The sequence below is a fragment of the Antechinus flavipes genome, chromosome 2 (genome assembly GCF_016432865.1).
Source record: "Antechinus flavipes isolate AdamAnt ecotype Samford, QLD, Australia chromosome 2, AdamAnt_v2, whole genome shotgun sequence".
NCBI classification, from domain to species: domain Eukaryota; kingdom Metazoa; phylum Chordata; class Mammalia; order Dasyuromorphia; family Dasyuridae; genus Antechinus; species Antechinus flavipes.
This window is the reverse complement of record NC_067399.1, coordinates 256310047-256326018: the sequence shown is the minus strand read 5'-3', so window position 1 is coordinate 256326018 and position 15972 is coordinate 256310047. Positions and strand designations below refer to the sequence as shown.

Here is a 15972-nt window from a genome sequence, read left to right as displayed (position 1 = left end):
TTTGGTCCACACACATTATCACTCAGTTTCCCAGACTGTCTGTCCCCTGTTTGCAACTCCAGTGTCATACTGAGTGTGTACTCAAAGAGAAACAGAAGCCCCAGGAAAAAGCACCTGAACATGATGAGGCAGACAGATTGAAAATTTCCCAACTTCAGATTCCTTCTCTCCTTGTTCCTCCATCCCAATCCCAGGATCACAGGGATTATACACATGTTGAAATCTTTACAAACTGTTAAATCATTAGAGTTGATAGAGACAATAATTATCTAATTTAGCATGGTTCAGTATCATTGATCTGATCTTACAAGGAGATGTTTTGGGCCAGAACCTGAAACAAGGTATTAAGTAGAACTAATTGATACAATGCTTGTGTTCACATCTTTAGAGAACTCATATAAGCAAGAAGTATTTAAGTACTCATTGGAGTTCACAAGTATGGGAGATTCACAAAGTAAGCTTTGTAACTGTGAATTCACGCCAACCTTTTGCCTTTATTTTCCCCCTTATTTTTTCATATATCTCCAGAGGGCTTATGAGTCTGTGCCCTACTAGGTAGCCTAGGCTGCCCAAGCCCCTCCATTTCACTTATACTCTCATAAAAATTCTCAGTGTGCCCATTTCCTGTATTCTTGCCCCAGGTGGGACTGCCAGTCCTATAGGAGAAGTTTATAGCTGGACTCTGACTCTGTTCATTTGTAGTCTCCATTAGGGGTGCCTGAGTATCTCTGTCCGTCTTGTTACAGAGAGCTCTGTTCCCGGTGGGCTCCAAGGGTTTCCGGCCTAACCTGCTGATTTTGGAGTACAGAACCTCCACCTGAGGACAAATGCAGAAACCAGAGTGACCTGGATACCAGTAAGGATCTTCAGTCTACATCTCAGTTTGGTGATGGGGGAGGGAGGGTCAGGAAAGAAAGGAGAAATTGGGATCAGAAAGAGAAAACACACTCTAGCTATGCTGACCTGCTCCTCTCCCCATGCCTCTTCTTTCCCTTGGGAAAGCACTGCTAATATTCCCCCCACTCAGAGCTCTCCAATCCCTCACACCCACTTTACCTCAGCTGCTTTTTCCAGATTTAGAGCTTTTTTCTCCCCAGGGACTGAATCGCTGGGACCTGTCATGCTGGATCCCACCTCAGTCCCTTTCTTGATCTTCCGTACACAGGCATACTCTGCCATTACCAACTTCTCTGAAGTCCTCAGCTGTTCTTCTCCCCTTTCTGTCATGGGGGGACCGCTCGGAGTAGCTGCTAGCCTCACATTGGAATAGGTAGACCCAAGGGCCAAATAGTCTGAAGCAAGTGGGGGCTGGGGCAGCTCACGGTGAATAAAGACAGGAGGCACTGTGTTCACCTGGATGTCAGCCCTGATCCCTCCTGGCCACCGTGGGTATAGGAGGTCAATGCTGATAGGACGCTGGGCTACGAGAAAGAACAGCAAGTTGAGAGACACTGGAACTTGGGGTGAGAGATAGAAACAGAGAGTGAAGATAAGAACCTACTTGGTCTCTTGGTGATAGGGCTAAAAAGGACAAAGAATCCCTCACCTTTACTGGTTCGGGGACCCCGGTTGAGTTCATGCAGTTTGGAATCTGACTTGCTGAGTGAACGAAGCTGGGTCTGTCTCAGTAATGAGATGAGAGAGGGGAAATCTAATCAGTATTTCCCCTACTTTCAACCATAAGCCATATTTCTGAAGCCCCAAGCACATGTAAAGAGGGTATATGTCACATTGAGACTATCCCATCTAAAGTCACTCACCACATTCACTAGCTTCATGGAAGATTGCTGCTTTCTTTTACCCTTTCTGGAGAACAGGAGAGAGGGAAAGGGAATTAGTCTTTGCTGATCATGAATCTCAGGCCCTGAGTGGGAGGGGTTTGCCCACCAATGGCCAAGACTCTAAGTTACCACAAACTTCTACCACCACTTCCACCTGTCACAAAAATGGGGGAAGAGAGATTAGGGCAAAGTATCTTAAGTGATGGATATCATTGTATTATATGATTATAGACATGCATTAAATTTTCAGATTTGTATAACACTTTCCTCACAATTCTGTGAGATATGTATAATAAGCATTAACATCTCCATTTTTACAGAATAAGTAAATTGTCCAGGTGGATGTTGATTATCAAATCCAGGACTTGAACCTACGTCTCTCCAACACTCATTCCACTATATCATGTTGCCTCTAAAATATTAAGACTTAGAAGCTTCTAACCAACTTTTTTTTTTTTAAACTGAGGAGGAAACTGAGGTACAAAGAAGGGAAATTACTTGCCTAGACTCATACGGAAAGTTTTACAAACTTTTCTGTCTTGCTTCAATTAATCCTGCATGTTTTCAGCCACACAACTCTGGTTTTATCATCTGGTGTTTGCAGCAAAAGCCAAACTGCTTGGCCTGTCAAGGCCCTCAACAATTTGGCTTTTCCCTAGCTTCATGCCTTACTATCCTACAATATATACCACTTTATACTTTCTTTAGCTCTCTTTTTTTCCCTCTCCCTCCCTGTCTGTCTCCCTCTGTCTCCTCTTCTTCCTTCTCTCTGATACTATCTCTCATTCCCATTTTCTTCTGTGGAGTACTGTCATAGCCACTATTTCTAAGGTGCTTTGCAAAATATGTAAAGTACATGCCTCACAAAAAGCTAAGAGGCAGGACATGAAGTCACAGAATTTAGATTATAAACCTTGGCCATCATCTAGTTTAACTCCATTTTACCTAGGAGAAAACTTGAATAAGATCATAGAATGATAAGAAGGCACCCTAGAAATCACTTTAAATCTCTCTCTTTTTTTTTTTTTTTTTTGGATTGAGGCAATTGGGGTTAAGTGACTTGCCCAGAATCATACAGCCAGGAAGTGTTAAGTGTCTGAGGCCACATTTGAACTCAAATCCTCCTGACTTCAGGGCTGGTGCTCTAACCACTGAGCCACCTAGCTGCCCCCTAAGTCTCTCTTTTTAATGGATGAGGGAATTGAAGCCAGTGTGGGGTGGAGAAAAGTGACTTTGACAAAGTGGCATGGTATAGAACTCAGAGCTTCTGATTTCAAGTTCACTGTTCTTTTCGATACATCAAGTTTCCTCTCTATCATATACATACTTTCCTTCTACTCTTTCCTTCCCTATTTCCTGCTTTGAAATAACAGCCAACCTTCAAAACCAGTTCAAGTTGTATCTCTGTCCCTGAAGAAGTTTGGGAGCAAGCTACCCCCTCAGCTCATGCTGCTCTTTTCTTAACCAAAACTCTGTCTTTCATACATTGTGCCTGGCATTTAGCACTTTACTCTATTGCTTCTTCAAGTCTCATCTCTCAAGCAGCCTTTGAGTTTCTCTAGACCTTCCTCATTGGATCCTCCCTGTCACCTACAGATAGGCCTCTTGTGTGTATGAGTAATTGAACTGAATCCATGCTGAAATGGGAGTCGTTTAGAATGGTAAGTGACATACCTGTGACAGGTGGTGCACAAAGCACAAAGCATAAGAACCAAGGCCAGGCAACTCAGGACCCAAAGGACAGGAGGGGATTGGGATTGAGAGACAGCCTGAACCACTGCCATTCAGGGAGCTGTTGTACTATGGCCTGTGGAAAAGGGGCCAGGTCAGGAATTATGGTGTAGTTGTGATGGAATGAGAAATTCCTAATTTGAATCTGAAGGATACAATCCCTTCCCCTCCCCCTTCAAGAGCAGTTGGTGGGATGCTGAGGGAGGGGATGATCTGACTCAGCGAACAGGAAACCAAAAGGCTTTTCACACCCCTTCCCCCACTGCCTGTGGTCTCTGATGTAGTTGAGTTGCTAACAGTGCCAGAGCTGGTATCTTTAAAAACCATCCTTACTGATCTACATTTATATCCAAGTGTCTGTCCATAAGGGTGCTAGATGAGGTAGGTACTTCCAGCCTGAGAAGTCTAGTTAGGCTTAGCCTAGCTAACTCTGATTCTCCACAATATGAAAGAGTCAGGGGGTATGTCTTTCTCCCAAAGACTTCACCCCATGGCAAGGTCCCTTACTACACTAAGGTTACCAAAGTTCCCGGAAACCTTTGGGAGATGGAAAGGGAACAATGAGAATGGTTCACCCAACTCACTGCCCCATCAGAGAACCTCCCTCCCTCCACCCCAATACCTATACCTAACAGATTTCAAGCTCTGTTGACCTGGAATCAGCTGTGGTTTCACACCAAACTGAAAACAAGTACCCCCTACTGACCCCACAAACCACAAAGCCTGTAAATCTAAGGTGAAGGTGATTTTATCATTCCAAGTTCACCAAGTTCAGCCTTACAATTCAGGGCACAAATAATTGGCCACTGCATCTAGTAAATGAAGTTAGCCAGAGCATTTCTAATGAGAATGCATTTACTTTAGAAGTCCAAAGGCTCTCACTGCCACTAAGCCCAATAGCTGGAAAAGGAGGGAAACTGCCACTCTCTCTAAACCACCTGAGGCTTTTTTAACTTCGGAACTATGAGGCCAGGAGAAAAAAAAAAAATGCATCTCAGAAAAGGATCAAGGAAAATAACGGGAGACCTGAAAGGGATCTTACCTTGAGCTTTAGTTTCTGTACCCTCTATTACTCAACCTGACAAGGCAGCAACAGAAGCCCTTTCATATAAGCATCTACTTTTTATTTCTTCCTGATGACCCCATGACCCCAAGATTTAAGAAGTGATGTGAAGGCTTCTGTTAAGGGTGGAGGTGAGGTTCCTCCTCCTAACTCAATAGTGGGAACAAGGCACTTTCCAGCCTTTGAGTTAAAATTCAGAGAGCAATAAGGTTCCTAATGGGGTATGAATAACTCTAGAGAGAAAAAAATGGGCTGAAACTGGCCAATTACTGAATTGGGCAAGCTTTCCCAAAAGATTTAAATACTGAGATGTTTCCATTATTACCCGAAAAAAGATATCTTGACTTGGAATGCTGATAAGGGATGGGAAAATGTACTCCCCAAAATTCACATGGGTTTGACCTAGTTCCATAGAGACCAATTTCTGAACTTTGCCTTTTTCCTCCCTACCATCGGAAAGAGGGGGGTTGAATTGGCTTAACTGGCATTATCCCTGCTCTGGTATTTAGATGTTCATCTAGCTGACTTGATACTAAATGGGATGGCTTTGATGCCAAATATTCACTTCTAAATTGTCCCCAGGTTAAGCCTGGGATATAGTTGGGAGCTAACTTGCCTTTGCTTTCCAATGGCTTCAGAGGCCTTTTCTAGTTCTAGTAGAACCCAAGAAGCCCATACAGCACTTACTTCCAGACAAACTGGGCTGGTGTCTCCTTTCAGCCTCAAAGCCCCTACAATCCCAGGTGCTGCTTCTGCCCTCGGTGGTATCTGCCTCTTGGCCCTGCTGGATGGAGGCTGAGGACCTGCCAGCCAGCCCCGGGACATGTCTTCTAAAGTGGTAGCTCCTTTGTTCAGCCCCCACCCTCATCACTGAAGGCTCATTTCCTGGCCCACGCCTAGCACACCTCCCCACACAACCCTCCCCAGAGTTTCTAAATCTCTATCACCCACAGTACTCAATTACAGGGGCCCAGCAAAGCAATGCTCCCTCTGCTGGAGCCTTGGAATGTTTCAGCCCAGCACCCTCAGCCCCAATGAACGCAGTGCAGTAATCAAAGGCCAACAGTCCAGCCACCACCCACCTTGTACACTGGTCACTTGTGTGGAATTACAGCCTATCTGTGGGGTGAACTTCCATGCCTGGCACTCTATTGTCTGAGTTCTTTTACTTGCTATACTGGCCTGACAGAGAAGCCACATTTGGACTCAGGTGAGGGCTGAAAGATCATTCCCCATCTGACTGACTGGTCTCTGCCCAAATGGCCATGGCCACTTCTGAAGGGACAGGGAAGCCAGTCAGCCACAGGTCTTCCCAAGTAGTCCCTACCTTTCCCCAACTCTCCTCTTCCACATTCCCCTGAATCTTTATAGCTTTCCAAGTGCTATAACCTTATGTTCCCAAGGAGCCACTTCATTAGTTATGATCTTGACCCTCCACCAGAGACTTTCCACTTAATGACACAGCAACAACGTCACTTTAATCATTTTGTTTAAGAAAAACTCCTTCCTAAGGCCTTGTGGCAGAACAAACTGGAAAACAAGTGTCGAGAAAAGTATTCCCCCGTCCCAAGAAAAGGCTGCCCCGAGTCAAAATGCCATCAGCACAGCATGGTCTGTGTTAGGACAGGCCTGAGGTCACCAGCAAAGCAAAGCAGACCCTGCTCCTCTGGGCCTCCTCTCTGGTTCCATCTGCTCTCAGTGTGTTTTGGGAGGGGGAGAAGTGACACCTGACCTTCCTAACCAGTCTCAGGCTACACCCTTCTATAGAGTGGAGGGCACAAAGTAGCTGATGGGTGAGTCTGTCAGGGAGTCTGGCTCTGGGGGAATGTGGGAAAAGATATCATTTCCTGGATCTCTCTAATGCAGATACAATTTAGTTCCCCAAGTCTGGTTGCTTAGGAGGCAGAAACTATCGCTTTAGCCAGCCCATTCCTTGGGAGCCTCCAGCTAGGACTAAATCCCCATCCCTTATCCATAACTGTGGCCCCAAAGAAGGGGTCTCCAGTCAGAGAGATTGAAGCAGAGCTCACTAAGGATGGCACAGGGATTCCTAGTGGGGCCTGCCCTCTCAAGTACCAGGTGCCTAGGAGTAGAGGAGGAGAATGGAGGGAATTGGGTTTTCTGGCCTGGGCCACACCCACTTCAGGGAAGTGGATGGGGGTGGGGGTAAAGAGAAAAGAGGAAGGATGAACTCAGGAGCCAAGAGGGAACTCCAGCTTCAGCACTAAAACTCTGTCATTTTCTTGTGTGTTTCAGCAGTCTTCTGTTCTCGCTGCAAACCAGCCTCCTGGGCCCGAAGATTCTTCAGCTCTTTCTGGGCTCCAGCCAACTTCTCCTCCAGCTGGGCTGTGGCCACGCTATGCCTAGAAAGAAACCATAAGAGTTACCCTCGGGACTAGCTTCAGCTTTCCCATCAAGGAAACCTTCCCAAATTAGATTCTCTATAGCTTCTGCTATATCCATATATATATGTATGTATATGTATATGTATATGATTTGATAGTGATTTGACAGTGATTTTCCATCATTTGATAGTGATTGCAAAGTAGTGTTTGTCTTGTTTTTATTAGACTAGCAGCTCCATGAGGGCAGGGGCTATCTGCTTTTTACTTTAAGCAATTTTAGAGTGACTAAGTCCCCTTTGGGGGAACTCAAGAAATATCTCAAAGCTGGCAAACTGACCTAACAGTACTCTATGCCCAGATATTCCCTCTCTGAAGCCAAGTACTTCTCATATAGTCATAGCCTGGTTGGGAGAGCTCAAGGCTAATCTCTTATCTTTAAACTGAGATAAAAAGTTGTGTTAAAACAATGACTGGCAAAGGATATGAACAGACAATTTTCAGATGATGAAATTGAAACTATTACCACTCATATGAAAGAGTGTTTCAAGTCACTACCGATCAGAGAAATGCAAATTAAGACAACTCTGATACCACTACACACCTGTCAGACTGGCTAACATGACAGGAAAAAATAATGATGAATGTTGGAGGGGAGGCGGGAAAACTGGGACACTGATGCATTGTTGGTGGAGTTGCGAATGAATCCAACCATTCTGGAGAGCAATCTGGAATTATGCCCAAAAAGTTATCAAACTGTGCATACCCTTTGATCCAGCAGTGTTTCTATTGGGCTTATACCTCAAAGAGATATTAAAGAAGGGAAAGGGACCTGTATGTGCCAAAATGTTTGTGGCAGCCCTGTTTGTAGTGGCTAGAAACTGGAAATTGAATGGATGCCCATCAATTGGAGAATGGTTGAGTAAATTGTGGTGTATGAATGTTATGGACTATTATTGTTCTGTAAGAAATGACCAGCAGGATGAATACAGAGAGGACTGGCGAGACTTACATGAACTGATGCTAAGTGAAACGAGCAAAACCAGGAGATCATTATACACTTTGACAACGATACTATATGAGGATGTATTCTGATGGAAGTGGATTTCTTTGACAAAAAGACCTAACTGAGTTTCAATTGATAAATGATGGACAGAAGCAGCTACACCTAAAGAAAGAACACTGGGAAACAACTGTTAACTATTTGCATTTTTGTTTTTCTTCTAGGGTTATTTTTACCTTCTGAATCCAATTCTCCCTGTGCAAGAAGAGAACTGTTCGGTTCTGCAAACATATATTGTATCTAGGATATACTGCAACATATCTAACATATATAGGACTGCTTGCCATCTAGGGGAGGGGGTGGAGCAAGGGAGGGGAAAAATCGGAACAGAAGCGAGTGCAAGGGATAATGTTGTAAAAAAAAATTACCCTGGCATGGATTCTGTCAATGTAAAGTTATTATAAAATTTAAAAAATATATTTTTATCTATTTCTCCGCTAAAAAAAATAAAAAATAAAACAATGACTGGCATATAGCACTTAAATACTTGTTGATTTGGCTTGAACCCTTTCTTGGTAACCCCCATCTGATATCCAGTCTTTCCCCAGGATCGTCCCTCTCCAAGAAGACCCCATATCATACCGGCCAATGTTCCGGGCCAAGGCTTCCTGTATGCTTCGGATATCCCTCTGAGTTTGCTCCACCTTCTCCAAGATCTGGAAGAGCTGTACACTTAAGGATCGCTTGGTACTCTTGCTGGCATGGTAGAGCTCCTTGCTACTCCTCTTAAGGGATTGGACCTTCCCTTCCTCTTGGACCCTAGCAACCTTGCCTTGGAGTTTTTCATTTAGGAAGTCAAACACATTGCGCTGGGGTGGGCGTCCCTTGACTCCATTCCCCTTAGCCTGGCTTTTCCGTGGCTTGCCAAGGTTTGGCTTGCCACTTGTTCTTTTCTGAAGAATTTCAGCACACTGATCTAAAGACTTCCCCTTTGGAAGCACCACTGCATGGATGGGCTCAACCCGGCCCTCAGCATTCTTTCCAAGACCTAAGATGACAAATGAGGGTTGGGAGTAAAAGAGAAATGTTATCCTTCCATATGGAATTACAGAACTACATAGCTGGAGTCAATGCTAACAAAATAATGCTATTCTTCAACATAAATATGAAGACTGTGTTGGGTTGAAGACATGCCTCCAAGGCTAAAAGGAATTACCTTTGCCGAACTCATAGCCCATCTGAGCAAGAAGTTTGGAACCAATACCACGGGTATGTGCCTCCCAGCCAGCAAACGAGGAGCTGCAAGCAGGGCCCCAAGCCCCTTTTTCCAAGGTTTCTGACTCCATAACTACAAGAAAAACAGAGGTGGTCGCTCTAAAATTGCTTAAAGTAAAAAGCAGACAGCCCCTGTTCTCATAGAGCTACTAGACTAATAAAAACAAGACAAACACTACTTTGCAATTAAGGAAGTGACCATGCAGCAAAGGATTCCTCCTGACGCAATCTGAATTCATAAGTTAACATTCCAGTATCCTCTTCTGCCAAATGGATATAAGCTGATTTCAAGAAGGAAAAAGAAGCATTTCATGGTAGTTGCAATTCTCCTTACAGATGAGTCTAGTAAGTACAGATTAAGATCCTAGACAGATTATATATGGAGAACCCTACTATAGGGCTTTTCCCTAGAGAACGATATGTAAGTATTACCTCTTTCTCCTTTTCTCTTCCTCATCAACAATAATACTATTAACTTCTACCCTTTCATATTTGTCTGCTCTACAGACTAGCACCAATTACCCAACACAAACTCCAGAGAGGTTTGGAGTTGTAGCAACTGATTGCAATGGAATGAACATTTAAAAACTTGGGTCCACCATGTACTAGTTGTGTGAATGGGGGCAAGGATCCTGGCCTCTCTGAACTTCATTTTCATTTGTCAAATGAAGGTAACAACATTTCCCCCCATCATACTTGCAGGATTGCTATGAGGAAACACTCTGCAAATACTGAGGCACTATAGAAATATGAGCTACCAAAGAATCCCAAGAAGACTGGGATAGAACAAAATACTTTCTAACTGAAGAAAGACCAATAGGGACTTAGCCCCTACCTTTCCACAGTCTTCATGTGAACAGAGAATTCTACATTTCCTATAGCCTGAATTGGAAGGCAAGGATATTAGTGCTCCATTACTCAACATGAGTAATGCAGAGCCATCTCAGTACCTTTGGCATAGCTGGAATCATCCACATCATCTCCATCAGATTCTGAAAGTGTACTGTCTTCACTTCGGAGGGGAGGCATAATACCATCTCCCTCCACCACAGTCTCTTTGAGAAGCAGTGAGTCAAACTTGACTGTGTAGTAGCCACTGTCCACATCTGTGTGAGGAAGAAAAGACCAATTAACTTCATGATCATGTGAAACAAAAAGGATGAGAAAACAAAAACAAAAGGTGGAAAATAAAATGTCACAGATGAGGAAATGGAGGCAAGAAACATAAGACTACTTACTGCCCAATATTATAAAATGTTATGTATTTAGTTGAGCATGATAATCTTAGAGTTTTTACCCAAAGTCTAATATCTTATTCCCAATATTTCCCATGTGTCTGACTACAAGACACTTCTGGTCAAGAAGTTTTGTGGCTTTCTAACAGTTGTAGTGTAAAACACGTTATTCTGTTTGACATTTAAAGCACTTCCAAGATCTGACTTCAATTTATTTTTCCAGACTGATTTTCACCTATTCCACATACAATCAAGTTAACATACTTGCTGCTTGCTGTGCATGACATTTCAATTCTAACCTCTGTATCTTTGCATAGGCTGTCTTATTCCTGGGACACCCTCCTTGTTCACCTCTGCCTCTTAGAATAGTTTACTCCTTTCAATTCAAGGCTTAACTCAAGTGCTACTTCCTGATACCTTATGTTGTTAGTGCTCTCCTCTACGATGAAAACTGCTTTATATTATACGTATTTTGTACTGACATCTACAAATGTCTTATTTACATCTAGTAGACTCTAAGCTCCTGCAACATCATAAATTTAATAAATACTGTTAAACTCAATAGTTGAATATAGGTTAAACTTTGACAGATATTTGGGGAAACTTCTCTTACTTCTCTTAGAAGTGTTTTATTTGATAGCACTAAAGAACCAGCTATAATCCTTTTTTACTGCCAGTGTTTTACTGTCATATTCAAAGAGTTTTTCAATAACTGTCTTCATTAAATATTATTACAGAAGCAATCTTAGTATCTAACACATGATAAAAATAAAGATATTAAATTTTAACAAGTGACCAATTTATCTATATCTTGGGGGGAAAAAAACTGAAATAAAATTCAGCTCTCAAAATCATAGTGAGGAGACAATCATTTCAAGGGAAACTGGTTAAAGAAAGCCTTAGTCCTCCCCTGACCTAATAGCTCACCTGTGATCCGGGCTGGATACCAAATTCCATCATCATACTTCGCCAGACAGGCTGAACCTGTGTGCAGAGCACTCAGGTCTGGCTCCTGGAAGGGGCGAAGCTCATCTACAGCAACTACTTGCCCATGGGAGAACCTGTAGGGATTAGGTTAAGCACAAGTCAAATATTCCCATCCATAAATGGTACTAACATCAGGTACCAAGAAGAAGCAAATCCAGTACCTGTCAGAACTTGCACTCAAATGCAGAGAATCAGATAAATGCCAAAAAAAAAAGAGGTATTCCATTCAAAAATAATAGGGAGCTTGTGGACTGTTTTATTTTTACTATTTTTGGTGGAACAGATGTTTACAGGAAACTTTCAACTCTTTGGGAGCGGATTATCAGCTCAGTGGCTTATCCACAGTTCCTTTATGACAATCAGTTAGGTCCCAAGTTGCCAATGTACACAGTTAAAGAAAGCTCACACAGCTGATTCCACACCAATTCAAGTGTGAGGATCTTGGATTATATATTTTATCATTTTTTTTATAGTACTGTTCATTTATTTGGGCTGAATTCTTTTGAATAAAAAAGGGTATGTAGAGTCAAGGAAGAAGAGCCCCACATGCCAGCCTAAGGCCAACAAAGAATTATGTCTCTCCATAAACCTTGCAAACAAGAACAAAACCAAATACCCTTAAGTATCCTTATTCCACCCCATCCCTATCCCTCCCCAAGGCACTGGGAGTAAAACCCCACCACTGCATCTCAGTGGACACAAAGGGTACTCACTGTGGGTGAGTAGCTACAGCATTTGCAAGGTTGCTTCACACATGTGCGATACAGGAGAACTCAAAGCACTCAAAGAAGTATAGTCCTATTTAACAGAGGAGTAAACCGAGGAGTGGAGAAGGGGATGTGCCTAGGATCAAACTCTGGTCCAAGAACCCTCCTCCCAAAATGTACCCCCTCCACCAAAGAAACCCCAAACCCTAATTTCTAAATACTGCCATGGCCTATATTGTGCTAACGAGGGTAAGAAAACAATACTGAGAGTGCCTCAATTACCTGGCACCTCTTGGCAGCATGGGAAATGATTTAAACCTAAACCAATCACTCCCCACCATTCCAAGCTGAGGCTGTGGTCCTGGTACCTGTAAGGGTAGAATAGTATGGGAGAAAAAATTACCTGCAGTTCTCTTTGAATCGACATTTTCCCTCCAAGAAGAAGGGACAGGGTTTTAGGGACTTGTGAGTCGGGTAGAGATAGAGCACACGGACTCCTGCTGTGCCATCCTCTGTTTGCTCTGTCCCCACAATCATAGCATTGTGGTATTCCAGAGTGCCCCATGAACTATAGTAGGGAGCATTCACTTTCATCCCACTCAACTCTTCCTCTTCTTCCTCTTCATGTCCAGATTTGTCAGGCTCAGTTTCTCCTCTTCCAGGAGAGGTTGCTGTTTCAGCACCTTGAACCTCAGAAGCTCCTGTCACTTCACTAATGGCATTCTGGAAAGCCAAATACTCAGCTTCATCCCTAACTGCACTCTCAATCAGGCCAAGGCTTGGGTCCAGTGTGGCCAGGAGCTTGCTCTTCTTGATGGATACAAGACTGGACTCAGTCAGCTCGATCAGCTGCTTTAAGTCCGCCTGGAGCTGAAGCAAGTCAGCCTTTTCAGTAGGGTCCAAGCCGGTCCCCAAGGCCAGCTCCACTTGCTGCAGCTGGACATGATAGGTCTGGATGGAAGCTTCCACACTATTTTCATCCATCCTTCAGAGGCAGTCTGTAGCTCTTCTGATGATTTACTTAAGTATCCCTACATCCTCTAAGATGCTGGTTTAGGAGGCAACTGCTCCACAACAACCTTTAGGAATCACGAGCTGAAGAGAAGAAATAAGGTCGTTTCAAACAGAAGCGTAATTAAAGCGTTAGAAGTCCCCCGTGTTCGTGTGCCCGTCTCCCTCTCTCAGGCTGGGGGGAGTGTCATTTCTCTTTGTCAACGGACAGCTACTAAGGAAGGCAGGAACGGTGCCTTCCTTTAAATTAAGGTTCCTAAACTGAAAGTTGTCATTTCCTTGGGTCGGAAAGGAAGATAGGGCGGAAAAAACTGGTGGGAGGAGGAAGAGGCATAGGCCACAAGGGAGGAGAAGGGATTGGCTGAGGCCGAGGGAAGGGAGGAGGAGAGAAGGATGGGGGGGAAGGGGGAAGAAGAATTATTTACCTTGTATAATTGTGTACTGATTTAGCTGCCTAGATCTTATTTCCCACCAGTACAATGTAAGCTCCTAAGGGCAGAGAAGAGGAGTAAGAAGAGAACGAGGTGGAGGAGTGGAAGAAGAGTGGAGGAGGTGGAGGATGAGAGATGAAAACGAAGACGGGAAGAGAGGAAAGGAAGGGGGAGGAGGAAGGGGCGGCGGAGGGAGCAGGGCGGTGGGGGATGGGAGGTGAGGCCTAGCCCTTGGGCGTCTTCCGCAGAGACCTCGCCCATAGACCCTCCGGGGAGATTATTTCTTCAAATCTAGACCTGCTCCCGAGCCCCGTCCTCCCTGCCCGCTTTTTCGGGCCCTACTCCCGCAAATTCCACGTCTCTTCAGCCGCTCACCCCTCAGGCCTGGGAAGCAGCCGCCACCGCCACCGCCACCTTCACGGCCGCCATAAAACCGCCGCTCGGGCAGGCCAACCATAGATGCCGCAATTCTGGCTAGAGAGACCGCCAACAGCTCCTTGATTCCTTCACTGGGTCGCCACGAACCCACCGGAACTCCCTCCTCAGCTTCTGCTATCCGCCGGAAGTGCAAGCGTGGTTGGGGCTGACAAGTCTACCGCCCGCGGTCTTTGATGCCTTCTGGGATTGGTAGTTTCCAAAAAAGCCTCTCCTTCCTCCAGGAGGTCGGTGCGGACTCTACATCCCAGAAGTCATAGCGCCAGGGTCATTGAGAAAGGTCGATTTTCGCTGGCAGTAGAGGTGGTGGCCCTGTAGGGTCTCGTCCGGCCTTAGTACCTGTAGTAGCAGTAGCTCCGACTCTTGTCTCTGAGGCGCTAGGCCGCAGGTAGGAGCCCCTCAGCCCATAACCCTTGTTGCTTCCTCACGGGCTCCACGTTGGTTGTGGAAGTCCCCGAGCCGCTGACTTAGGAGTTTGAGGCCGGACCAAAGAGGTTCTTCTGTGGGGAGGGCCCTTTGGCCGGAACCGGCCTCTTCCTGGAGACGAAGAGGAAGCCCATGGGTCACTCTCAAGTTCAGGCACGTCTCTTCCTTTTTGGCACAGGCCGCAACTAGGCCTCTGGACCTAGTTCCTAGGTGACGCTTCGGGCTCCCTTCCTCTACTCGTCTACATTGTCCCTTCCTCCGACTCTCGAGTCTGTGGGTTTATCTTGCTCTTCCACGCTACTTCTGATCCTGCGACCCCATTTTAGAGATTGTGGGAATACACTATCCCGTCTTCCGAATACATTTCTCCATCTGATGTAATGGGAATACATCACTTTCTGCCTCACTTTTGAGCCAGTAGGGCTTTGCTCTCCATTGGAAATTGCTTTGCCTCTTTCCTTTTCCCCTCCTTTGTGCCCCACCCCCACCCCCAAAGGAAAGAAAGATAAAGCGAAAAAACTATGTTTCAGTTTTCACTCAGTTCATCAGTTCTCTCAGGAGATGTTTAGCATCTTTTATCACGAATCCTTTGAAATTATCTTGAATCATTGTATTGATCCGAATAGCTGTCTTTCACAGTTGATTGTTATTATAATATTCCAATATTTGTTGTTCAGTCTTTTCAGTCGAGTCTAACTCTTCATCCCATTTGGAGTCTTCTTATCAAATAAGGGAGTGGAGTGCCATTTCCTGATCTAGCTCATTTTTCAGCTGAAGGACCTGAGGGAAAAGGGGTTAAATGACTTGCCTAAGGTCACAGTAAGCCTCTGAGGATGAATTTGAACTCAGGTCTTCCCAACCCAACCCTCTGTCTCCTGCCAACCAGTTGCCTCAATATTAAGTGTTATTGTGTACATTGTTCTCCTGGTTCTTGCTCACATCACTTTACATCAGTTCATATGAAGTCTTAGTTTTTCTGAAATCATTCCCTTATTTCTTTTAGTACAATAATGTTCCATCACAATCATATACTCTTACTTATTCAGCCATTTCTCAGTTATTATGTTTTCCTTTTTTTTTTTTTTTTTTGAGCCATAAAGTTCTCTGCCCTCAACCCCACTTTCATTTTAGTAGCTATTATAACCTCAGAACTAGTGAGTCTATATTATCCTCTCATAAAGAGAGCCTGGTAGTCAGCAGTAATGAAGATTATTATTCCCTTGGTAAAAGATTATTCTTGTTCTTGTTGGCTGTGGTGAAGGTCCGAGTTTGCCCATGGAATACAAGTTTTGGGAATTTATGAGCCCCCAAATTTATTTCCCATAACCCTTTAAAAATTATTAAAAGCTCAATATCTCTGAAATATAGTAGTTTAAGAAAAAGAGATAAGTTTCTGTTTAAGGGTTGGTATACTGTACAACTTTTGTCCCTAGATATTTTCAGCTGTAGGTCCTTATGTTGGGAGAAGTTAAAGGTCCATTTAGCCTTGTGTAAAAAAATAAAGTAAAAAGTTACCTGGATACCTCCATTGTCTTTGGGGAAACT

At 44.2% G+C, this 15972-nt stretch overlaps 3 protein-coding genes across 8 annotated transcripts in view; 1 reads left to right on the top strand and 2 right to left on the bottom strand.

Annotated features, from left to right (window-relative positions):
* Positions 1–253: 253 nt before the first annotated feature.
* Positions 254–5925, bottom strand: LIME1 (Lck interacting transmembrane adaptor 1). Of its 2 annotated transcripts, XM_051976790.1 has the most exons (6): positions 5263–5925; positions 3456–3588; positions 1761–1806; positions 1547–1619; positions 1057–1421; positions 254–817 (listed from the first exon to the last, which is right to left on the bottom strand). In XM_051976790.1, the coding sequence occupies exons 2-6, from the start codon at positions 3563–3565 to the stop codon at positions 515–517; spliced, it is 897 nt and encodes a 298-aa protein (XP_051832750.1). In that variant the 5' UTR covers positions 3566–3588; positions 5263–5925; the 3' UTR covers positions 254–514. The 2 variants fall into 2 exon arrangements, with proteins under 2 accessions (XP_051832750.1, XP_051832751.1); XM_051976791.1 differs by lacking the exon at positions 5263–5925 and having other exon boundaries at positions 1183–1421; positions 3456–5254.
* Positions 5926–6031: 106 nt separating this feature from the next.
* Positions 6032–14035, bottom strand: ZGPAT (zinc finger CCCH-type and G-patch domain containing). Of its 2 annotated transcripts, none has more exons than XM_051976779.1 (7): positions 13942–14035; positions 12528–13219; positions 11358–11491; positions 10146–10301; positions 9137–9268; positions 8563–8968; positions 6032–6938 (listed from the first exon to the last, which is right to left on the bottom strand). In XM_051976779.1, the coding sequence occupies exons 2-7, from the start codon at positions 13106–13108 to the stop codon at positions 6800–6802; spliced, it is 1548 nt and encodes a 515-aa protein (XP_051832739.1). In that variant the 5' UTR covers positions 13109–13219; positions 13942–14035; the 3' UTR covers positions 6032–6799. The 2 variants fall into 2 exon arrangements, with proteins under 2 accessions (XP_051832739.1, XP_051832740.1); XM_051976780.1 differs by lacking the exon at positions 13942–14035 and adding an exon at positions 13561–13659.
* Positions 14036–14298: 263 nt separating this feature from the next.
* The window catches only part of ARFRP1 (ADP ribosylation factor related protein 1), a 30811-nt gene continuing 29137 nt past the window's right edge, over positions 14299–15972 (top strand). For all 4 annotated transcript variants that reach the window (XM_051976796.1, XM_051976793.1, XM_051976795.1 and 1 more), the window contains exon 1: positions 14299–14389. The gene's annotated coding sequence lies outside the window, so the exon portion shown is untranslated. The remainder of the gene's footprint in view (positions 14390–15972) is intronic.

What these genes read in the sequence shown, in the direction of transcription:
- LIME1 (XM_051976790.1), bottom strand. Translation starts at nt 3,565, where the DNA reads ATGGCAGTGGTTCAGGCTGTCTCTCAATCCCAATCCCCTCCTGTCCTT. An exon ending in TTGTGCACCACCTGTCACAG is followed by an intron (nt 1,807 to 3,455) that starts GTATGTCACTTA and finishes CCTGTTCTCCAG; the next exon opens with AAAGGGTAAAAGAAAGCAGC. An exon ending in CCATGAAGCTAGTGAATGTG is followed by an intron (nt 1,620 to 1,760) that starts GTGAGTGACTTT and finishes TTACTGAGACAG; the next exon opens with ACCCAGCTTCGTTCACTCAG.
- ZGPAT (XM_051976779.1), bottom strand. Translation starts at nt 13,108, where the DNA reads ATGGATGAAAATAGTGTGGAAGCTTCCATCCAGACCTATCATGTCCAG. An exon ending in CGATTCAAAGAGAACTGCAG is followed by an intron (nt 11,492 to 12,527) that starts GTAATTTTTTCT and finishes TAATCCCTACAG; the next exon opens with GTTCTCCCATGGGCAAGTAG. An exon ending in TGATTCCAGCTATGCCAAAG is followed by an intron (nt 9,269 to 10,145) that starts GTACTGAGATGG and finishes TTTTTCTTGTAG; the next exon opens with TTATGGAGTCAGAAACCTTG.